Below are 24,158 nucleotides of genomic sequence, written 5' to 3' on the forward strand. Positions count from 1 at the left end.
TCTAGTCCAATCGACTGTGTGATGGATTCACAACGTGGCTGCCAAATGTACAGGGGAGAGGGTGGAGGGTTCAGAATTACCTAAGACAAGAACTGAGTTATGGATTACCTTAGTCACTGATTCAGAACCCGGCAGGAATCACAGGAGAGATTTTATTGTTGTTTTAGTCTGTATCCCTGGGAGACGTGAAGGGCACAGCATGAGGCTGTGATCACAGTGCAACACGGACCTTTAAGAAACGTGTTTCAGAAACTGGCCTGCTTAGGCTCCAGTCTCCAGCAGGCAACTCCCTGACTCCTCCCCCTGCTCCCTTACCACCTAGAGATACCGTGACTTCAGGGACACCCAGCTTGGCTTCTGGGTTGGTTCTGCCCCCATGGACCATGTAAAATTGTTATTCAGGGGAACTTCGTGTAGTTTAAGGCAAAACACGGAACAAAATTAGCAACTCTAAGCCCCCACATGGAATATCTCCCAGGAACATTTGGGCCTGTCACACATTCCAGGAGGGAGTAGCAGCACAGCTGCAGCCACAGCTGCCAGGAACAGCCTGGGCTCCCGCCCTGTGTGTCAGGGAGGGCAGAGGCTGGAGGGTTTCCTCTGGGGGCCCTGAGTGAGCTCATCCTCACCCCATGTTCACTGACTTCATCATCCGAGGCCGCTTGGCCAAGAGCCCGGGCAGTGCAAGGGGCTCTCCCACCACAGGCCCTGGGCCACTGAGCAGAGTTGGGGGAGGGGAGAGTTTCAGGCTTAACCCAGCTCCCCAGAAATCAGGCAGGACATATTGAATTATGAAATGCCAGGGGGTTTTAAGAAAAAAAAAGATGGGGGGGGGATCAAGGGGTGGTGGCGGTAGCAGTATTTTGCTGTTTAAAGATAGAAAAATGCAAGGAAGTAGTTTTTTTCTCCATTTGTTCTTTGACAATCCCATTAGAGAAGTCTAGGAGGCATGTAGATGACATCATGTCTTACAACTGAGAAATCGCAATAATTCTGTGAAATGGAACCCCCTGCCTGCACCATGTTTCTGATGGCAGCTGCTTAGTATTTATGTGTTTAAAGCTGTGTTTTATGTCACATTTAGATGAAGGTTTAATATTCTTAAATATCTACCACAAGTAGATTACAACACATGAAGATCACAGGAAATGAACTTCACTTCTCGGCATCACAAACATTAGGAATACAAAAAGTCCAGGGATGGATATTATAAGTAAGAAAGGTACAAAAGAATTTTGCTTACAAAATAAAACAAAGTTAAAAAATTGATTTTTCCCTAAAGTCCAAATAATTATAGTCTAACCATCAGAGTAAAGACGTCGTTGTCTCATTCATTGGATAAGAATGAGTTCATGCAAAAACTGTATATCCGAGTGTGTGTGCAAGAGACACGCACATACATCACATACACAAACACACACACCCACAAAGACAGACACACAGCTGATTTTTTGTTGTTCTAGGCACTTCATATCCACGATCTTAAGTCTGCCACCTGCCCATGACATTTGGGAAGTTACTTCTTTGGAGGCAAGACGTTTTCTTCAAAGAAGCCCTGGTTGATGACATTCCCTGCTGGGAAGTATCTAGCCACCACGAAGGAGGACCCGTCACTCGCAGATGCCTTCCCCACTCCCATCTTCTTAGTATTCTTCCATACCATGGCCGTGAAGTGTCCTGGAGGGGAGCAGGTGGGAGAGGGACACAGGTTAGTTAGCAAAGCCTGGAGAAGAATGTTTCAAGAGATTCTTGAGCTCCTGCACATCTCTCCAGGCTCAGGGAAGCCTGGTCTTCAGACACCAATCAGAGGAAGGAGACACAAAACATGGCAACTACTTGAGTTTCTATAGCATCAAGTCCTCTCAGTCACCGCACCGACTACTCACTTTACCACTTTGCGATGCCCAAAGGTTTCATGGTCTCCCAGAGATTGTGACAAAGCCCACTGACCCAACAATTAGGACGCCACCTTATCTCACACCTGCCTCCAACCCTCCCCAAACTGCACTTTTTTTTTTTTTTTTTTTTTTTTACAGAGACAGAGAGTCAGAGAGAGGAATAGACAGGGAAAGACAGACAGGAATGGAGAGAAATCAATCATCAGTTTTTCGTTGTGACACCTTTGTTGTTCATTGATTGCTTTCTCATATGTGCCTTGACCGTGGGCCTTCAGCAGACCGAGTAACCCCTTGCTCGAGCCAGCAACCTTGGGTCCAAGCTGGTGAGTTTTGCTCAAATCAGATGAGCCCACGCTCAAGCTGGCGACCTTGGGGTCTCGAACCTGAGTCCTACGCATCCCAGTCCAACGCTCTATCCACTGCACCACCGCCTGGTCAGGCCCAAACTGCACTCTTTTTTTTTTTCTTTTAATAATTTTATTTTTTTAATGGGTTGACATCAATAAATCAGGATACATATATTCAAAGACAACATGTCCAGGTTATCTTGTCGTTCAATTATGTTGCATACCCGTCACCAAACTGCACTCTTTAAAGTCACCAAGGATCTCCACATTCCTCTCCAATGGTCACTTTCTATCTTCATCTTACTCAACATCTCAGGAACAGTTGACAAGGTTGACTCCTCTCCTTTTCAAAGCACCCCCCTCTTCAGGTTTCCATGATGCTCCCTTTCGGCATTCCCCGATCTCATGCCTCCCCACCCCTTGATCTCATTTGTAAATGATGAAGGACCTGCCTTGCCCTAGGCTCAATTCTGGGCTCTCTTTCCTTGCTGCACTCCTCAGGCAATTTCATCTTTCCCTGGCTCCTAAATTTACTTCTCCAGCCCAAATCTCTCCTCTGTGTTCCAAACACAACTACTTACTTGACATTTCCACTTGGATGACTCAAAGACATCTCATATTTAACCTCACTGATTCTGGTCCACCCAAAGTTAACCCTCTCCCTGCCCTCCCACTTCCTTCAATGGCACCTCTACGCATGCAGTCCTAGGGATAGGTCTGAGTGCCTTTCCCTATCTCACTTTCCCAGAACAACCCACCATTCACACCTGACAAATCTAACTCTAAAATACATCTCAAGTCCATCCATTCCCAAAACTTTAATCCCAACCACACATTTTTCTCACTTGAGCCATTGAAACAGCCCCCTGACTGGTTCCCAGCTTGCACCTATTTTTCTTCCAATTCACTTTCTGCTTAAGTAGTCAGAGAGACGAAGTCGTATCTATTTACTTCTCAGCTTGAAAATCCTTTGATTGCTTCCAGTTGCATCTAGATGAAGGTAAGTGCTTTGGCCCAGTGGCCTCTTTCCCAGTCCTTGAACACCACCGGTTATTTCCCACCATGGAGCCCATGCACACACTAGCATGGAATACTCTTCCGATAACCAATGTCTTCTTGTCCTTAGGCCCCAGCCTTCATTTAACTTGTTCAGAGAAGCCTTTCACAATCACTTCAATTTCCTGAATACCTCCCTCCCAAGAGAGTCTTTTTTTAAATTTTATTCATTTTTAGAGAGGAGAGGGAGAGACCAAGAGGAGAGACAGAGAGAAGGGGGGGAGGAGCTGGGAGCATCAACTCCCATATGTGCCTTGACCAGGCAAGCCCAGTGTTTCGAACCGGTGACCTCAGCATTTCTAGGTTGACGCTTTATCCACTGTGCCACCACAGGTCAGGCCCAAGAGAGTCTTATTACATCTGTTTTCTCCCTTCATGACATTCTTACCATGATATATTTGATGACTTGCTTATTGCTTGGCTCCTTCACAAGGCTAGGAACCACACATGGGTAGAGATGAAATTGTTTTATTCACCAAAGTATACCCAGTACCTGGCACAATCTGTGCATGCAAAGTGTAAAATAAACTTTCATTGAATGAATGAATGGAATGAATGAGTGAATGGATGAAAGGCATATTAAAGAACCCTCTCAGGGCCCTGGCTGGTTGGCTCAGCGGTAGAGCGTTGGCCCAGTGTGTGGAAGTCTTGGGTTCAATTCCCAGCCAGGGCACACAGGAGAAGTGCCCATCTGCTTCTCCACCCTTCTCCCTCTCCCTCCTCTCTTCCCCTCTCACAGCGAAGGCTCCATTAGAGCAAAGTTGGCCCAGGCACTGAGGATGGCTCTTCATGGCCTCTGCCTCAAGTGCTAGAATCTCTCTGGTTGCAACAGCCCAGATAGGCAGAGCATCACCCCCTAGTGGGCATGCCGGGTGGATCCTGGTCGGGCGCATGTGGGAGTCTGTCTGTCTGCCTCCCTGCTTCTCACTTCAGAAAAATATAAAAAAATAGCCTGACCAGGTAGTGGCACAGTGGATGGAGCGTCGGACTGGGATGCCGAGGACCCAGGTTCAAGACCCTGAGGTCGCCAGCTTGAGTGCGGGCTCATCTGGCTTGAGCAAAAAGCTCACCAGCTTGGACCCAAGGTCGCTGGCTTGAGCAAGGGATTACTCGGTCTGCTAAAGGCCCACGGTCAAGGCACATATGAGAAAGCAATCAATGAACAACTAAGGTGTGGCAACGAAAAACTAATGATTGATGCTTCTCATCTCTCTCCGTTCCTGTCTGTCTGTCCCTATCTATCCCTCTCTCTGACTCTCTCTCTGTCCCTGAAAACAAAAAAAAGAAAGAAAGAAAAATACAAAAAAATATATAAATAAAAATAAAGAACACTCTCGGACTTAGCCTCTGCTCTCACTGGAAGTGCAGGCCTTCTATGTTTTGAGGTCTTTGAGGCCTTGACAAGGTAGGGCCTCCTTCAGTTCCTTCTGCTCTGAGCCAAACAGCCCGGTTCTTTCAAAAGCTACTGCCTGACCCTCCAGCCACTTTTGTGGCTTACTGAAGCTTCTTAGCAATAGCCTCCCACTCAGGCCATGTGCCTCTTGCTCATTGAGCCTTTCAAGCTGCGAATTTCCTACTCCTCTCCCATTTTACAAAATATTGATGTTGTAAGGGACGCGTTGCTCAATGACCATAAATTCTTCTGCTGGGAGTAAAGGTCTGGAGCTCATCCCTTCCACTCTTACTGTTGAGGTGATAGGTCAATGGGATAGTTAATCCCATGTCACAAAATCGCATCCATTTACTAAGATAAACTTAAAGAAATTATGTTTCCTCCTGGGGGCAGGCATCACATCTGCCTTATCGCAATCACCATATCCCCATTGTTCGGTACTGGGCCTGCAACACAGCAGATGCTCAATAAATATCTGATGAAGAACTAAGAGAAGGAGGGAGGAGGAGGAAAATCATGATCAGAGTAGCTAAGTTTCCCATAGGGTAGTTAAGAAAGAAAGAAAATAACTACTTTATACCCATTAGGATGGATATAATTTTTTTTTAGAAAAGGAAACAAGTTTTGATGAGGATGTGGAGAAAATGGAAAGCTTGAGTCTTGCTGATGGGAGTGTAAAAAAGTGGTGAGGCTCTTGTGGAAGACAGGAGAGAGGTTCCTCGGAAAGTTAACATGGAATTATCACATGATCCAGCATTCTACTAAGAATATACCCCAAAGTATTAAAATCAGAGACTTAGCTATCTGTACACCAATGTACATAACGGCATTATTCACAATAACCAAAAGGAGAAAAAAACCCAAATGTCCACCAGTGGATGAACAGATAAACAAAACGTGGCATAGACATGCAATGAAATATTGTTCAGCCTTAAAAAGGAATATTCTAACATATGTTACAATATGGATGAACTGAGGACATTATGCTAAGTGAAATAAGCCAGACATAAAAGGACAAATATTACATGACTCTACTTAAATAGTGTTCCTCGAATAGTCAAATTCATAGAGACAGAAGGTAGAATAGTAGTTAGTAGAGCTGGGAGTAAGGGGGTTACGGACGAATGGGAGTCATTGTTTAATGGGTTCGGAATTTCAATTTGAGATGATGAAGAAGTTGTGGAAGTGAATAGTAGTGATCGTAGCACAACACTGTGAATGTACTTAGCCCCACTGAGTTGTACACTTAAAAATTGTTAAAATGGTAAATTTTATGTTAAGTATATTTTACCACAAACTTAAAGAAAGATGAAGGAAGGAGGGAGGGAGGGAGGGAGGGAGGGAGACAATCTGGTATCCATACTTTTCCAATCCTTCAGAGAAGAGACAATGTTGGTATCTCCAGTGTGTATCAAATATGGTAAGAACATATCAGATACGTTTTTCATTGATTACATTGTGTTTTTTCCCTACAGTTTAACTCCATTTTTATAATTCTTAAATTTAGGCATAGTTTATTTATTTGTCTATATCCCCAAAATATTTTCTTTCTGAAAATAACCAAACATAAACACAAATCAATAGAATTGACCTGATACAATTTAAAGCAAGAAAACAAACCTTAAGTATAATTATGCATCTTTTCCACTTATCCTTAAACTTGTATTAATCATTTCCCAAAACACTGTGATTTTCATCTCAGAATCGAGGAGAACCACTTCCTGTCAGTTCACCCTGGTCCTCAGGGTTTTGAGTCACAACCCCAGGCTCTCAGCAGCTCTGTCAGGAGTCACTACTTCTATAGGCTGTCTTTTCATTAAGTCTCACGTCCTCTTTCATACAAGCCTTTTCTCTCAAGAGACCACGTGCTCTGTGGTCCCACCCACTCTCTCTGTCACCCAGACCAGGAAGAGCTGCTGTTTATTCACTGGTTGCCAAGAATATGAGTATAGACACAACATGAGCTTTGGCAGCATGGATGCCTGTGGAAGCCTTTTCCAAACAGATGAGACTAAGTAATCTTTCAGCTGGCTGGGGAGGATTCTGTCCACACAGAGATATTTAAGTGTGGTATTTACAGAGGAATTAAAGGACATGACTTCCTTAGCAACCATCATATACACACTGGTTTCTAACACTAAACTACTAACAGCTTCCTTTTTCTTTTTCTTTTTTTCCTAAATGGATCACAATCTCTTTCCTGCTATAGACTTGTGATTCCCAAAATATACATTTGAAAAACACATTAAATTAGTTACAGTGTATCTTTGCCAGGGAATAATGTGCAACAGTAAGAAAGAATGAGGCCCTGGCTGGTTGGCTCAGTGGATAGAGTGTTGACCTGGTGTGTGGATGTCCCTGGTTCAACCCCTGGTCGGGGCACACATGAGAAGCAACCATTTGCTTCTCTTCCCTTACCCCCTTCTCTTTCTCTTCCCCTCTCACAGCCAGTTGGTTCAGCATCGCCCCCAGGCACTAAGGATAGGTCGCTTGATTCGATCATCGGCTCCAGATGGGGGTTGCTGGGTGGATCCTGGTTGGGGTGCATGCAGGAGTCTGCCTCTTTATCTCCTCTCTTCTTACTTAAAAAAGGAAGGAAGGAAGGAAGGAAGGAAGGAAGGAAGGAAGGAAGGAAGGAAGGAAGGAAGGAAGGAAGGAAGGAAGAGCTCTTTTCATATCGATATGGAACAATCTCTGCCAATCTGCTGGGTGAAGAAAGCCAGTGCAGAACAGATCATGTAGCTGATGCCAGCATATAAAAAAAGGATAAAAAATATGTACACAAATGTTGGTATACGCTCAGAATAATCCTAGAATGATGCATAAGAAACTGGTATTGTTGGTTGGAAAGTGCTAGAGGCCAGGGATGGAAGGAAGACTTAGTTTATGTCATGTAAAAGTATTACTAATCCAGAATAAATAAACAAAAAGACCTACTCATTAAAATAAAATGTAACAAAGGAATTGCAAGAAATCATTTCCCTCCACTCAGCACATAGCATAGAACTGTGTTCTTCATCAGAAGATGCTGACAGGGGTGGGGTGGGGTGGGGAGAGATTATAGGATATTTCAAAGGCCCTTTCACCTACAACATGAACTCAGGTCAGGGCGTCCCAGAACAAGGGTGCAGCTCTGGGGGAGCCTAAGGTGGGGAGATAGATTGGCAGATCTTTAAGGGTCTTGCAAACCCTGATTATAACTCCATCCAGATCTATGCTCCTGTCTTAGGCTCAGGCTCTGTCTGTCTCTAGGCATTGCCCACTGGCACCTGGGATGGCATAGGGGCTAGTTGCTCTGGGGTGTTCCTCTTTAGGGGTGGGAGGTATGGGGCAATGGGTGGGACAGGTGGTCAGTGACCATGGAAAGCTGAGTTCCATTCCTAGGCCTGACACTTGCGAGATTCCTGCCTTGGAGCGGGGCCACAGAAAGAGCATCTGGTTGAGGACAGAAGGTATAAAGAAGTCTCTCCCCCTTTCTGCGGCTCATTATCCTCCTCTGCAAAACTAATGGAATAAAGTCCTGCCATCAAACGGTGTTGCCAGGCTTAGGTGGCCGTGGATAAGGGGCACTTTATAGCTGTCAGAAGCTAATAGCATGCTCTGACACATGTCCAATTGCCTGTGAATCTTGTTCATGGGAAAAGCAGATCCAGACACTAAAAAATCAAATGTCTTCTAGACATGGTTCTTTATGAAAAGGATACCAGGTTCTGCCTTCACATCATTAATCACTGGAAGGAGGCTGTTACTATTCCCTTCCTCACCAACCAAATTTAATTGCCACAGAACCATCAATTGTCCCTCAGGGCCCTGGCAGCAGCCTCCTCACCCCAGGCCTGACTGCTGAGGGGAGAAGCACCTCAGCAAGGCTTCTATCTCTGCCCCATAGTCCTGCCCACACAGTTGCAAGAACCCCTGCCCAAAAGGGTGAGCAGAAAACCACAGGAAGCAGTGACTGGTTCTGAGAACATGTCACTTCCTGCTTCTGAAGAACCCTCAGTAGGGCAGAAGGCCATAAGTAGCTCTGCCCATGAGTAGGACTGGGTGAGGTGGGGTAGTGTAGAGAATCCCTTTTTCAGTTTTTCTGGTGCCTTCTGCCTGGGGAACTCATAGCCCCTTCCAACCCATCCTGGGCTGTCCCAGGTGAATCTGAGTTGGTCCTGAGGAAAGACAGGAGCCTGGTGAACCTGGTGAGGCCTGTTGTGGCCTGGTGAGGGGCAACAGGGAGCCCTGAGCTCAGAGTGGTTGCCTGGGACCTTAGTAAGTTGAATGTTTGCCACTCACGGTGGAGGCCTATGAGGAAGGCCGGATGGCCCCTCGGTCAGCTCCCCCTGCATCTACACTGCGCCTCTTGGAATGTCCTGCACAGTCCACCACCTTGTCCCTCTCCCTCTCTGAGACAGGAAGGGGTGGGGCTTCGACCCAAGTTCGCACAAATAATAGTGAAGGGGCTGAGGCTAGCTCCAGGCTTTCCGCACTCAAGCCCACCTGAACCACAGACTGCAGCGTAAAGGTGAAGGAGAACGCCTGGGAGGCCGTGAGGCGTGAGGCGCAGGGCAGGAAAGAAGTGGCAGAAGTGACGTGTGAAGGGAGGAGAGAGTTAAACTCAAGAGAAGAGCCAGCTGGGCCCTTTTCCTGAAGGCCCCAGGAAGCCACTGGCAGTTTAGTCAGGAGAGCAACATGGGCAGAGAGGGTGTTAGAATATTCTGGGTCCTGGGGAGCAGGCTGGACTGCAGGGGAGCAAGACTAGAAGTAGGATGACCGGTTAAAAGTGGTGAGGCTCCACTTTGGGAAAGATGCACTCAGCAGCTTTTAAAATCCGTAGCCGGCCTGACCAGGCGGTGGCGCAGTGGATAGAGCGTCGGACTGGGATGCGGAAGACCCAGGTTCGAGACCCCAAGGTTGCCAGCTTGAGCGCGGGCTCATCTGGTTTGAGCAAAAGCTCACCAGCTTAAGCCCAAAGTCACTGGCTCGAGCAAGAGGTTACTCGGTTTGCTGAAGGCCCGCGGTCAAGGCACATATGAGAAAGCAATCAATGAACAACTAAGGTGTTGCAATGCGCAACAAAAACCTAATGATTGATGCTTCTCATCTCTCTGTTCCTGTCTATCTCTCTCTCTCTCTCTCCCTCTGTCTCTAAAAAAAAAAAAAAAAAAAAAAAAAAAAAAAATCCATAGCCGCCTAGGACAACCTCCAGTCATCTGAAGAACTGGGGCTGGCAGGGCAGGAATCATCAGCTTGGGAGTTCTTATGAGGCCCTGCACACGCACGCGTGTGTTTGTGTGTGTGCGGGGGAAAGAGAGTTTTACCCTTTGGGCAAAGTTAAATCAGAAAAATATGAGAGAGATAAAATAGGAGGGAAATGATTGATTTTTAGAGGGTTAGTTCCTCTCTGGAATCAGAAACCCAACTGCAATGCTGCCCGGGGCCAGGCCACAGTGACCCTGTCACTCACCAGTCCCAGAGTTGAAGCCAGGCTGCTGGAAATTGTAGTTCTTAATTTCACTGTACCATCTGTCAGCCACTTCCTTTCCTGTATGGACAAGACACTGTTTAAAACTTAGCAGCAAAATCAACCCACTCCCTATTCCTTCCATCTTCTCCCATTAACTCCAAACCACTCATCCCACAATTAGACATCTGACAAAGCACCGACGGACTGGGACAGGGACTCCTGTCCATGAGCATACCCAGGCTGAGGGGATGGCCTTGTTGAGGATGGGGACGAACCTTGTCCTGGAGTCACCTGCATCTGTGTCCCCACCCTGCCACGACCTCACTGTGTAATCCTAGGCAAGGCCTCGCCTTCTCTGGGCCTCTGGACAAGAGGGTTAAAAGCAGTGTACTCCAAGGGCTTTTACTGATGCTACTAGTCTTCCAGAGACTCAGCCCTCACCCCACCCCACCCCAAGTCTGGCTCCTGAAATATCCATAAGAGGAAAGGCCATTGGGCTGGTGGGCCACGGTCTCCACTGCAGATAGAAGGGTCCTCACTTGGAGCACCCCGTGGCCCAGCAGGTGTTGATAGGAGAAAACTGCACAGCATTGCCCTAGGACAGGGGTCCCCAAACTAGGGCCCGCGGGCCGCATGCGGCCCCCTGAGGCCATTTATCCGGCCCCCTGCCGCACTTCCGGAAGGGGCACCTCTTTCATTGGTGGTCAGTGAGAGGAGCATAGTTCTCATTGAAATACTGGTCAGTTTGTTGATTTAAATTTACTTGTTCTTTATTTTAAATATTGGTTCCTGTTTTGTTTTTTGTTTGTTTTAAAATAAGATATGTGCAGTGTGCATAGGGATTTGTTCATAGTTTTTTTTATAGTCCAGCCCTCCAACGGTCTGAGGGACAGTGAACTGGCCCCCTGTGTAAAAAGTTTGGGGACCCCTGCCCTAGGAGCTGCTGATCTCAAGGCCAGAGTGGGAGGAGCCTCAAGCTAGAGCGGTCAGTCTCAAACTTTGATGTGTGCATGAATCACCCGGGCTCTTGTTAAAATGCAGATTCTGATTTTAGTAGGTTTAGGGGGGGGCCTATAAGTCTGCATTTCTAACAAGTTCCCAGATGCTGCTGCTCATCCGTGGACCACACTTTGAGTACAAGGTCTCAGAGAGCAGTGGCTACACATTAGTCTCACCTGGGGAACATTTAAAAATAGCTGATGCCGCCTGACCAGGTGGTGGCACAGTGGATAGAGCGTCAAACTGGGATGCGGAAGGACCCAGGTTCGAGACCCCGAGGTCGCCAGCTTGAGCACGGGCTCATCTGGTTTGAGCAAAAGCTCACCAGCTTGGACCCAATGTTGCTGGCTCAAGCAAGGGGTTACTTGGTTTGCTGAAGGCCCGCAGTCAAGGCACATATGAGAAAGCGATCAATGAACAACTAAGGTGTCGCAAGGCGCAACGAAAAACTAATGATTGATGCTTCTGATCTCTTCATTCCTGTCTGTCTGTCCCTGTCTTTCCCTCTCTCTGACTCTCTCTCTGTCTCTGTAAATAAATAAATAAATAAATAAAAATTAAAAAAGAAAATTGCTGATGCCTGGGGCCTGCCACAGACTGATTGTATAGGTGTGTCTGAAGGACAGACCCAGGCACTGGAATTTTTAAAAAGAACCACAAAAGATCCCAATGTGCAGCCAGGGTGGGGACCACTGCCTTACAGACTACTTACCTAACCCCTCTCTGTAGGGATGGGAAAACTGGGGCCAGAGAGGGTAAGGACTTGCTCCAGGCTCCACAGGGAGGAGCGCAAGGCTAGGATGAAACCACATCTCCTACTGGCTCTTTCCCAATGCTGTTGTCCTCCCCAGCCCCCCAAGCCCGAACCCAGGCCCTGGAGGCAGCTGCAGGCTGCGGACGCTTGCCTGCCTCAGAAGCATGCGCACTCCTCTCTCTCCTCCAGGGCCACAGAGCTGAGGAAACTAAGAGGACACTGCCTCCACTCCAGGAACTCCCAGGAATGTGAGGCCAGAGAGAGAGGAGTCATTCTCTCTCTGGGGTTTGGAGACCGTTTCAGAGAGGGAGGTAGCGCTCTCCAACATTTTTCCTCAAAAGCCACGACCAGGCTCTCAGAGCCAGGAAGCTCAAGGATGTCTGGTCAGTGGGGTGGGATTTCCATTCCAGGCTAAAACCATAGCTAAGGAATTGTCTTTCCCATTGTTATGATTTTTTTTTCCAATATGGAAAAAGCTTTATTGTACTTTGCTGATGAAAATGTTAATATACCAGTATTGTAAACAAAGTTCTAGAAAAATGTGACCAAAGTAAAATTCTGTATCTGGTGACGCATCAGTGCCTGCAGGGTCAGGCTGAGACTGTACTGATGGTCTGTGTCCCTCACCCTGCTCCTCAGTGGGGAGCTCGTCCAAAGGGGAATCCAGGCAGTCTGACTCATCTGCGTCCCTGGCAGCAGCACAGGCCTGGCCCTGAGCCGGCCATCAGAGACCTGCGGTGAGCTGCAGTTGGCCCTGGGAGCAGGCCGAGCTCTGGGGTTCCTGTCCCTTTCTGAGCCTGTGGCTGCCGCACGACTATACCATGGAGGGTGTTGGGGCCCAGGAGGGGCTTGAATGATGGCTACCTAGGCCCGGCTCAGTCAGAGGGCAGGGGAGCCGAAAAAGTGACCCACCTGTCTGATCGTAGGATGCCCAGGCCAGGTTCTCCCCGCACTGGCCACGACTGGACTCCGGGCTGTGCTTGAGAACCCTCGTGCTGGCCAGGGCCTCTGAATACCTGCCAGAGACAAGGGTTTTTCCTCAGAGCGGGCACAGCCCAGGGAAGCCCCAGAGCATGAGCCCTAAACCAGTATGGCCACGCTTCCTTCCCTGGCTTGCAGAGGAAATCAGGAGCATCACACCTGCATTACTTCTGAGCCCCAAACACCCCATTTTACAGAGGATCAAACCGAGGCTCAGAGGAACAAATGGACCTGCCTTGGTAAGTAGCAGAGTAGTTTTTCAAGCCTGGCTGTATCTGCCCCCAAAATTCATGTCCCTCCAGCCACCCCAGGGTCCCGCTGACGCAGCAGCAGCACCGTGAGGGCCCGTCGCCCAGGGTGCTGGGGGGACTCACTGCTGAGCCTCCTGGTTGAGCTTCTTGCAGAGCTTCAGTGGGGGCACGCCATGCTGCTGCCGGTACTCGTTGTGTGCCTTCAGGACGTCATTGTTAAACTGTTTGGAAGCTGCAATGATTTCAAAATGGAGAATGTCTCAGTGCAGAGACAAAACCAACCAAAATTATGATGACAAGCTTTGGAGCAATGCTCAGCTCAGACCTTAGGCCACACAGACAGGCTCCCTTCAGTACCCCATACAGATGGAAAGCTGTGAGGCCTTGCTCCAAACCTCTACTCATCCAGCCTCTATCCCGATGCCTCTCCACATCTCTTCATCTCTGCACCCTGTGGATTATGCAGCACCCTATGGGCCATGTTGCGGATCTGGGTCTTTATTCAAAGCAATAGGAAACAACTGATTGGGAAGCAGGGGAGTGAGCTGGTGCAGTTGGTGTTCCTGAAAGTCCCTGCTGGCTGCTAAGTGGAGGAAAGGCCATGGGTGCAGAGCGGATGGGGGCTGGGCAGTGAGCAATGGGACTTCCGAAAGAAAGTGTTTGAGGAGACTGGGTATCTCAGACTGAACCTGTGGTGCACGGTAGGGACTGGAAAGGACTGGGAGTGGGTGCTCAGAGAACAAGCCCGGGTGGGATGGAGGGGTACCCACACTGGACTGGTAAAATCAAGAAGACAGAGGGACAGATGAAGGAGAGAGGACCAGGAAGAACAGCATTGGGGAAGCGGAATGAGGGGAGAGTGTGGAAAGGAGTGTGGTGGTGTTGGGCCCAGAGTTGCAGTGAGGGATGAAGTGGAGCCTGTGCCCAACTGGGTCGTGACCTTAGAAAGGGCAAGGTCAAGGGGCTGGGGTTAGGGAGAGCATAAGTGGATGAAACCAAGGTCAAGAAAGGTCAATAGTGAACAGAAGTTATATCAATGCCCTTCCTGGGTAGCTCAGTTGGGTTAGAGTGTTGTCTGGATACACCAAGGTTGTGGGTTCAATCCCTGGTTAGAGCACATAAAAGAAACAACCAATGAATGCATAAATAAGTGAAATAACAAATCTATGTTTCTCTCTCTCTCTCCTCTTTAAAATCAATCAATACATAAAAATAAAAAATAAAGCCTGACCAGGCAGTGGCGCAGTGGATAGAGCATCAGACTGGGATGCAGAGGACCCGGGTTTGAGACCCTGAGGTCGCCAGCTTGAGTGCGGGCTCATCTGGTTTGAGGAAAAGCCCACCAGCTTGAACCCAAGGTCGCTGGCTCCAGCAAGGGGTTACTCGGTATGCTGAAGGCCCGCGGTCAAGGCACATATGAGAAAGCAATCAATGAATAACTAAGGTGTTGCAACACACAATGAAAAACTAATGATTGATGCTTCTCATCTCTCTCTGTTTCTGTCTGTCTGTCCCTGTCTATCCCTCTCTCTGACTCACTCTCTGTCTCTTAAAAAAAAATAAAAATTAAAATTAAAAAAAGTCACATCAATTTTGATCTGAAATGGAACCTCATCCATCCAACTTCCTCCATTCATCTCTCCACCATCCATCCATCCATCCATCCGTTCATCCATTTGGTCATCTCTCCAGAAGCATCACCCACCCAATCCCAATCTACCCATCTGTTCTCTGCTCTCTGAGTCTCTCCACTGTGCCAGGCCCCGTATTGTGTGCAGGTGCCCAGAAACAAATCAGCCATGTCCTGTCCTCAAAGAGCTCACATACAGAAGAGAGACAGCCTGTAAACAGACACCAGCAATCAGTGTGATAGGGCCATGCGCAGATGAGCACAGGTGTGAGAGGAACTTGAAAAGCAACCTAACATGGTCTGGCGGATCAGGAAGGAGGTGATCCCGGATCTGAGGCCCCAGAGATGTCTGAACAGCAGCCAGCTATGTTTAGATTGTGAAGACCCCATGCAGCAGCCTTAGGAATCTGGGAGTTCCCCTCTGTGGAAATGGGGGTGAGTTGGGTGAGTTAGAGTGAGGGCTACAGAGGACCCTGAAACTGAGTAGTTGCACTGGCAGGAGGAACCTGTCCCTGAGGCCTGGCCATGGGCAGGAAGGGCGTAAACCTGAGAGTGAAGCACCACTCATTCCTTCCACTGACCCAGGTCACATTCACCAGCTGTTCTCCTCTGCTGGCTCTTCACCCACCCGAGAGGCTGAGCAGATGAGCCAGCAGGGAACCCTCTTCCTCTCACTCAGCCAGACCCCCATGTCTCCTAGGCCTTTAAATCAAATCTCACTGGGCGTCTGAAGGGACAGGAGAAGAAGAAGACCAGAACTTGCCCTAGGAGCTTTGGGCTAGATACTGACTCAGGGGAGAGAAAGGCAACTGCAGGTTATGGTGGTGGGTCTGATCATAAGGTTTCTGCTAAATGGAAGAGAGAGTGGTAACGACCTTGAGTACCAGGGCTCGGGAAGGGAAGTCCATGAGGTCCAGTCACAGTATTGTGGGGTGGGACCGGGACGTGGGGGGGGGGGGTGCTGACAGCCAGAATTTGGGAGGTTTTGATTGATAGAGATGGAGAGCCTCTACTAATGTCTCTTCTAACTCCCATGTCCCAGGCAGGCATGATGGGACACCACTGGAGGTACATGGGACTGAGTGGCATGAGCAATAGTGACCACAGATGTATCAGGGAAGGCTCCCTGGAGGTGGTGAGGAGGCAAAGGGCTCAGAAAGGGGCAGGCTGGATGGATCAGGGCATCGCAGGGTGGTGGGGAGGCAGTGGAGATGAAGGAAGGTGGGTGGCTATGGGGAAGCCCGGTTAAAGGCGCCCTGAGTGCCGGTGCCCAGTGTAACCTGGCCCCGCAGTGCTGCAGGCCCTGCAGACTCCTTGGCAGAGAGGGACATAGATGGCTTCTAAAAACTAGGTCACTGCACTCACAGAATATGGGAAGTAAAGAGAAACAAAAGTGAAAGTTCCTGTGTTCAACCTAAGCTTGGTGCCTAGAAGCTAAAGTCAGTCATTATCCCCAGCAGGGCCAGGGTTCCCAGGAAGGGCTCAGGAGAACTTTTTGATAATCAGGAGGGGATCCCTCTCTCCCTACCCCTTATGGGAGGCACGCGGGGCCCCAGCACCATACCTCTGACTGGCCCTACGAGTCCCCTCCCACCACAGCAGCCAGTCCCAGCCTAGGTGGCTCCTCACAGCACAGCCTCACGGGACCACACCCAGCAAGAGGCACACCCTAATTCTGCAGAAAAACCCAAGGACAAAGATAACCATAAGGAAAAAGTCAAAGTAAACCTGCCCATCCCTGCATTAGGCTGGAAGAGCCCTCACAGCCACCCCACAATGGGGAGGGGAGGGATTATGTCCTTATAGGGGGTACACTGGGCTCAGGGTGCCAGCCCAGAATAAAGGAGGTCTTTTCCTGCATGTTCGCCAACTACTGCTGGGTGCTGGGCCATGCACGATCTCATTGACTTCTTACCACCTTTTGTGGGAGTGTCCACTATTGTGCCTATTTTTAAAAAATGAAGACACTAAGGTTCAGGAAGGGAAGTAACCTGCCCACATTCCTACAGCTGGTCCAAGGGTAGCTCTATGAGGAAGGAAATACTGTCCTTCACTCCAGACCACCCCCACGGGATATCAGACAAAGGAAGTCAGAGCTTAGAGATGGGGTTGGCCAGACCTAGGAGAAGGGTCAGGCCCAGAGGCTGGCAGCTGCCTTCAAATCTGAGGGGAGAGAAGAGGAGGAAGAGGAGAAAAGAAGTAAGGTTTCAGGCCTGCCCGAAGGACTCCAGAAGAAACTTGGGGACTGCAGGTTAGAAGCTCCAGCAGGCAGGTTTGGGGCTCAAGTTCAGAGCTGCCAAAAGGTACAAGGAGCTGCTAGGGGGTGGCTCCCTGTGGCCAAGGGGCTGGGGGCTGAGTGGCTGAGGGAAGGTGGCAGGGCTGAGCGGTGTCTGCCCGAGTGGAGAGCATCTTAGGTGGGGCTGAACTGGGGGCTCCTGAAGGTCCTTTGGGACCTGAGCTTCTAAATGCCGTATGAAGACTACAAGAAGGTCAGTGCCGCTCCTCCCACTTGGTGGTTGGCTAGGACAGGCTCCCTCCCTCAGCATCTGCCCTCTTCTGAAGCCTCCCAGAGCCCAGCCTGACTCATTTCTCTCCACACTCCCCACCAAAGAGGCCTAGGACTTGCAGAGGCCAGGACAGGATTGTGCAGAGGCCCCTTCTGCCTTTTGGCAAGAAGCTGGTATTAAAAAAAAGAACAGGCCAAAATGGAGTCACTTTTGCTAAGCCACTTCCACTTCCCCAAACCAAAACTCAATAACTAATCCAATTGTAGTTCCAGCTTCTCCCAGGAGTGGAATTTTAAACCAATCAGTCTGGAATTTCCTAATCACTAGTGAGCCAAACTTCCTGATAAAACCTGCTGCTTCCCCCTCAGGGAAGGGGACCCTGCCTAAAATAGTCCATTCTTTTCACTTCTTAGCCTCACCCTCTTTCTGCCTATAAAAACCTTACATTTTGTACAACTCATTAGAGCACCCTTCTAGTTTCTAGAGGCAGTAAACCCCGTGAATCACTGACTAAAGCCAGTTGGATCTTCAAATTTACTCAGTTGAATGTTGTTTTTTAACACTGGAAAGTGACCTGATCCCACCTTTGGGGTAAAACTGGTCTATCAGGAAGAAAGAATAAAAAATTGAGACAAAAGGAAAGAGCAGCTTCTGTTCTTCCAGCCTGGGCTCCAGGCAATTCAAGAGGCAAATACCAGCTCTGTGTGACTTTGGACAAGTTGCTTAATCACTCTATGCCTCATTTACCCTGCATTTAAAAAATGGAGATAACAGTATCTACTCTCACAGGGTTGTTCTGAGTATTAAATGAATTAATCCATGTTATTGCTTTAAAACAGTTCTGGAACACAGTGAAGAGTTATTCAGTGGCATTTATAATTATATCATTACTTTTGAATCAAGACCCGGTAGCCTCTGGCTTTGGGAGACATCGGCCTGTCAGATCCCATCCCTGACTTCCATGGGAGCAAGGCTGCTGGTATTTTAATCGAACTTTGACGACCTCTTTCAGTACCTCTGATTTCAGATATCTGCTGAGAAATGAGTGAGTAAGTAAGCAGAAGAATGGGATCCTCACCAGCACTGGGAAGGCCCTCGGACCAGAGTCTTATTACAGATGAGGAAGCTGCGGTCTTCGGGAGGACATGTGAATTGCATAATGTCACACAGTGAGTCCACATCTAAGGACAGCCTCCCCTGCCTCAAATCTCACATACTTTCCCCCTTATATATACTTTCTTCTCCCTAAGCAAGAATGATGGTCGCCTGACCTGTGCTGGCTCAGTGGATAAAGCATCAACTAGGACTGCTGAGGTCACTGGTTAGAAACCACAGGCTTACCCAGTTAAGGCACATATGGGAAGCAATTACTATGAGTTGTAGTTTCCTGCTCCACCCCCCTGCCCTTTCCTTTCTGTCTTTCTACTCACTTAAAAGAAGAAAAAATGATGGTCAGTGAGTTGCTCAAGTGCCCTACAGGAACAAGGGTGTCCCAGAGCACCCACTCCAGGCTGACCCTTTGCAGACAGGCAACAGTCCCTGAGGGCCGGTGCCCACTCTCCAGCCCTGCCTGTGGCCACTCGGGCCTGCCTTGAGCACTGGGTCCCAAGACCCCATCTGTGTGAGAAGGAAGGAAGGATGACATCTGTGGTTTTCAAGATACTTTCAAAGCAGGGAAACCCTTTGTTGGGCAGATAAAATGTATTATGCTCACTTTGTTACAGAGGCTGTTGCCCAGGTGATATTAATGTGTGTTGGGGGCAGGCAGGATCGTTGAAGCCTGGGGCTTGGTTTTGGGATTAAGCCTTTCCCACCCTTTTTGATGTGGGGCGGTACAATCCAATCATGCCTCAGAGAAGTGACTTTGTATTAGAGACTTCCCTATTTTGTATATTGGATTAAAGGTTTGGATTTCTACACTATAAAATAGGGGCAGAACGGGGGCTTACCCGCTCTTGGTTCCTGAGATTATCATTAGAAGCGAGAGAGCAGAGGAAAGCAGAGAAAGGCCATGTGGAGGAGGCCAGGAGAAGCAGCCAAGAGTGCTGAGTGAGATGCCAATTTGTGCAGAGTTTGTATCTGGGATAAGGAAGGAGATGGGGAACTGAGGAGAATAAGTCTGGTGAGCTAGGAACCTTTGATTCTAGGAAACTCGGATAAGTCAGTAGCTTTGTGAGCACTGAATGTGGTTGGGTTTTGGAGCCCAGTGTATGTTTTTACTTGCCCGCCGGGTGCAAGCTAGGATTAAAGACTATGGCCCATCAGTTTTTGGCTCCTTTGTTTCTTTACCGACTGTCCGAATCCACTGCGAACCTGCATGGGCTGGGCTGCTGTGATTCTGGCCCTGGCCCTGCCTGCTGGCTTTACACCCTTCCTTTGAATTTTCTTTTCTCAGTAAAATCAGATGAAAATGGAACTGATGGGACTGCTATGGCCCAGACAGCCTCCCCTGCAGAGGGGAGAGGTGCCAGGGTCCTGATCAGCAGAACACTTTGGGCTGGAGGGTCCCTACATGCCTTTCTGCTCTGATGGCCGATGAGGGTGGAGGGGATGTGAAGATTCTTAGAAATAATTAGAGGGTGTGTAGAAGTCCTTACAAACCAGATTCCAGGCTGAGAAGCAGGCAGGGAGCAGGTGGCAATGGTCAGTGTAGTAGGAGGAAAACCCCGCAGCTAGGAAGTCAGAGAGCTGGGTTCAAATCCCAGTTTGTCTACTTTCTGGTCAACTTATGAGCCTGGCCATAATACTCAACCTCTATAAATCTATACAACTGATAAAAACTAGCTCCAAGCCTGGCTTGCACTAGGAGCTTAATAATTGATAATGTTATTAACTGTTATTAGAGACTAGAAGTTTCTACTGAGCCCAGGGCCACTGACTTTCTCTGCCCCCATCATAACTGCTAAAAACTGAAGCCCAGCAGGGAGACAGGGAGGGAGATGGACCTGGAGTCTCTGAACACTGGGCTGGTGTCTCCTGGAATTAAAGATGCCTTCGTTCCACGATATTGTTCAGCAATGCCTACTACTCCAAGCAGCTCTGGGGTATATCTGATGTTTAAGATTAAAAAGAGACTGGGTCCTACGCAGTGATGAGGAAAATGAGCCCTGGAAGAGGCAGGAACTGGCTCCTTACAATGGTCTTTATGGAATCACATGAAGCCTCTCTGTGGCTACCCATCTGTAAGTGCTACAGGCCCTGCAGAGCAGGCCTCAGGCTGGTGGTCTGGGGCTTCGAGGTTGGGCCTACGCTGAAGACCTGTTGGACCAGGGATACCCAGAAAAGTTATTTTCTCTTGAAGACCATTAGGGGAGCCAGACACTGCCCTGGGGGACTTACAATCTTTGGGAGAGACAATAAAATGCACGTGGCTACGAGGGAGATAGGCCTGGGCCAGCATTCTGGAAGGTCCCTGGTGTGTGTGTATCTGTGTGCTGGTTCAGGCAGGGAGGGGGTGGCACTTGCCTGAACCAGCTCTAACCTGTCTTCTGCCACTGTCCTCCTCCTCTGAAACCTGCTTGACTCAGCATCCTCAGTCCTAGAAGGTGTCACCACTATCTTGCACCCAGACAAATTCTGACACTTTCCTCTCATTCGTGAGTTAGCCACCAAAGTCTGCTAAGGGTACCATCTCTAAAATCTATCCTCACCTCCTCTCCAGTCCGAGATGCCTGACATCTCTGCCTGAATAATTGCAGCAACCTCTTCCTGACCCCCATCTCCACCCTCTCCGCACCTGATCCACCCTCCACCCTGGCACAGCTCTGGTCCTGCCACTTTCAGATTAACACCTCCCAATGGCACCTCAGGTCTCAGGGATAAAGTCCAAATTCCCAGGGCTCTCTGGGATTTGACCACTTCCTGCAGGAGCCTTCAAAAGGTGCTCTCTCCTCCCCTGGGCTTCCCCTGTACCTGTCTTGTGGTTTGAGCCACTTCTCACCTCTTATTGAAGTCATGGGATGCCTGTCTCTCACCCCACGATCAGCTTTATGATTTATTTCATAATCCAAATGAACACCCCTGAGGATAGCTCTGTACCACAGTTTGGTACAGAGCTGATAGATGGTAGAATGAAAGGAAGAAAGGGAGGAAGACAAGAAAGGAAGGAGGGAAGGGGAGACGAATTGATGGATGAACAGATAGAAGAATGGTCACACAGCTGAATATTAGCAGTTCAGGAAAACTGTTTCTCAGGGGAGAAGCCAGAAACAACTGAATAAAATGTGACTTTTGAGAATGTGTGGGTTTTCTCTTCATCTACAGAGAAAGGAGCTGATTTCTCAAAATGCTTTCTCACATCTGCCACCCTCTTGCCCCATCACCACCTGCCATCATGAATTTTAACTTCATGACAATTCTTCATGTTACCTTTCCATCCTGTGAAAGACCGGGGATCACACGAGCCACCCTCATTGCACAGATGGGGAAAACCTTGCCCAAGATCACACAGCAGAAAGTCAGACCTGTCACTACAGGTAAGGCAGCTTAAAGACCAATGCCACTAGCTCCCAGCGCTGGCACCTCATGTGTCTGGACCCTGAGGACAGATTCAAGAAGGGACCCAGCTTCAGCCTCCTGAGGCTGATAACCCAGCTTCCTATGAAGTAGGACTCTTTTTTTTTTTTCCAAACTATAAGAGAAATTTTATTTAGAAAGTCACAGATGTAAAATAAATGGATTCAGATAACAAGTTACAGAGGCAAAAAGAAGAGCCCTTGGAACTTTGGAGAGAGAAGGGTAAAGGTAACACGCACAGAGGGTCAAGGGGGAGGGGGAGGGGAAAGGCAAGGATGTGCTCCAGGGAGGCAGAGCCAAGCAGGGCTTCTGAGCTCTGTTCAACAGCAGTTCATTAGGGGCCTCCTGTGAGGTAGGAACTATGTTGAGATGGACAGAGTCCCGGCTGCCAGAGTGAGGTGTTTGTGGGAAGCATGTCTATGGCTGGGTAGTGTCCCAAGCTGACTGCTGCGAGGGCTGCGACCAAGAGATAGGTCACCCTTCTAGGGGGAGGGGAAGTCAAGAGTGGTCTCCCAGCCCAGAAGCTGAGTCTACAAGCATGGGGAAGATTTTCAACATCAGAGAACTGGGAGAGACAGAGCGGTGGTGGTGGGCGCTGAGAAAGGGAACCCAAGGGAAGGGACCGGGGTGCCAGCCTCAGTGTGCCAACTCCCGGAGCAGCCCAAGCCGGGGCTGAGGGATGCGTCCTCTCTCACCTGCAGACAAAGGCACGGAAGGTGTTGGGGAGTGACAAGATAAGCTCTGTATTTCAGAAAGTTCATCTGGGACAGCCACAATAGTGAGGATGGGTCACCAACAGGTTGGAGAAAAAAGGGGAAGCAAGAGTTTGTACCCCAGTGAAGTCTGGCACAGGAGGGGCGGCTGGGGAGGAGAAACTTAAGGATGCTTGAGTTGTCCCTAAGAAGGTTGGTTGGAGCGCGCTGCTTTGCAGCGAAAGATGCTGTTAGCTTGATGGCTTTTTCCAACTCCTAACTCTGTCCTCTTGAAACAAAGCAAAAACCACGCCTTCGCTGGACGCTGAGCGCTAATCCCATCAGACCCTGGAAGCCCTCCCTGACGCAATCTCTGGCTCGCAGACAGGGGGACCCTCCCTCGGTCTCGCCTTCCCTCTCTCTCTCCCACTGACCCGCCAGCCACCCCAGCTTCCCGGCTGCCCCGGAAACTGCCCGGCTGCGCCTGCAGGCGCTTCTTCCCCGCACCGCTCCATCCCGTGGCTGGGGTCCCGCCAAGCTGCCTCCAGCGCTCCCCCGGGTGGAGGGGCCGCCCAGCTCTGGAGAGATCCAACCCACCGCAGCGGGATACAGTATACCGCAGACCACGGCTTCTGAGCCATCCCCGAATCCCGGCCTGGCCGGCCCAGAGGGCTCACCTGACTTGCCCATGGCGGCTCGTCACGCTCCGGGGCTCACGCTGCCTCTGCGCTCCCCGGGCGGCCCCGCACCGCTAGGATAGCCTAGAAGAGGCCGGGCGGCCACAGCCCCTCCTCCGGCGCAGCCCGGCCCCCGCCTTATAAGGCAACAGCAGCTGCTGGCAGAGGCCCCTGGGGCCACCCCGCAGGCTACCCGGAGGAGGCGCTGCGAGCCATGCGCTCGAACCTCCCCACCAGGCTCGGAGAACTTGCCCGGAGTAGGGGACCCTAGCGACTGTTCAGGGTTTCCAAGTGCAGACCAGGAGCCCAGGACCTTCTAGATCTCAGCCCCAAGCTGTGCCCTCTCAGGACTCGGAATCCCGCGCCTCCCATCAGCTGTCCGGTAGCTGCTAGAACTGTGGTTCTAGCTGTCGCAGTGTTAGGGACAGTACCGACCAGGGACGGGAGCTCTCCCCACTTCCCTAAGTGTGCCACCTTCCCTTCTCCAGTGACAACGGGCTCCAAAGGGCATATCGATCCTCTCCTAGGGACAGACTCTCTGGTGCGAATCCAGGTTAGAGTTGGAGTACTGGCTCATCTCAGCTCATTCAAGTCCTACCCATCCCTCAGGACCTTTATATTGCTTCAACTTCTAGAGGCACTGACCTTTCCTGACCTTGGGGGCAGTGGTCAGTACACACCTGGCACTGGGGAGACTTGGTCTCAGTCATGGTCCCGCCTCTGTGAGACAGGCCCAGTGCTAGCATGAAGGCACAGTCTGGGTCACCCCTGACTCCCCAGTAACTCCTTTCTGGGGAGGGGGCTCAGTGGGTTCTAAACGATCTTTTAAATTCTTTTAAAAGAACGGAGAGAGATGGAAAGGATCAATCATCAGTTTTTCGTTGCGACACCCTAGTTCATTGATTGCTTTCTCATATGTGCCTTGACCGTGGGGCTACAGCAGACCAAGTAACCCCTTGCTTGAGCCAGCGACCTTGGGTCCAAGCTGGTGAACTTTTTTTGC

At 49.5% G+C, this 24,158-nt stretch overlaps 1 protein-coding gene across 1 annotated transcript; it reads right to left on the minus strand.

Annotated features, from left to right (window-relative positions):
• Nucleotides 1–154: 154 nt before the first annotated feature.
• Nucleotides 155–23,308, minus strand: GLIPR2 (GLI pathogenesis related 2). The gene is made up of 5 exons (XM_066254695.1): nt 23,156–23,308; nt 13,258–13,366; nt 12,815–12,918; nt 10,150–10,227; nt 155–1,677 (listed from the first exon to the last, which is right to left on the minus strand). Exons 1-5 carry the CDS (start codon nt 23,166–23,168, stop codon nt 1,517–1,519), a joined length of 465 nt encoding a protein of 154 aa, XP_066110792.1. The 5' UTR covers nt 23,169–23,308; the 3' UTR covers nt 155–1,516.
• Between the last annotated feature and the right edge of the window lie 850 nt (nt 23,309–24,158).

The sequence above is a fragment of the Saccopteryx bilineata genome, chromosome 2 (assembly GCF_036850765.1).
Source record: "Saccopteryx bilineata isolate mSacBil1 chromosome 2, mSacBil1_pri_phased_curated, whole genome shotgun sequence".
Classification (NCBI taxonomy): domain Eukaryota; kingdom Metazoa; phylum Chordata; class Mammalia; order Chiroptera; family Emballonuridae; genus Saccopteryx; species Saccopteryx bilineata.

Bases quoted from the DNA above. Each gene is read 5' to 3' on its own strand.
- GLIPR2 (XM_066254695.1), bottom strand. The intron at 10,228-12,814 runs GTGGGTCACTTT...TTGTCCATACAG, and splicing joins GGCATCCTACGATCAGACAG to GAAAGGAAGTGGCTGACAGA. The intron at 1,678-10,149 runs GTGAGTGACAGG...GCTCCCCTCCAG, and splicing joins TGGCTTCAACTCTGGGACTG to GACACTTCACGGCCATGGTA.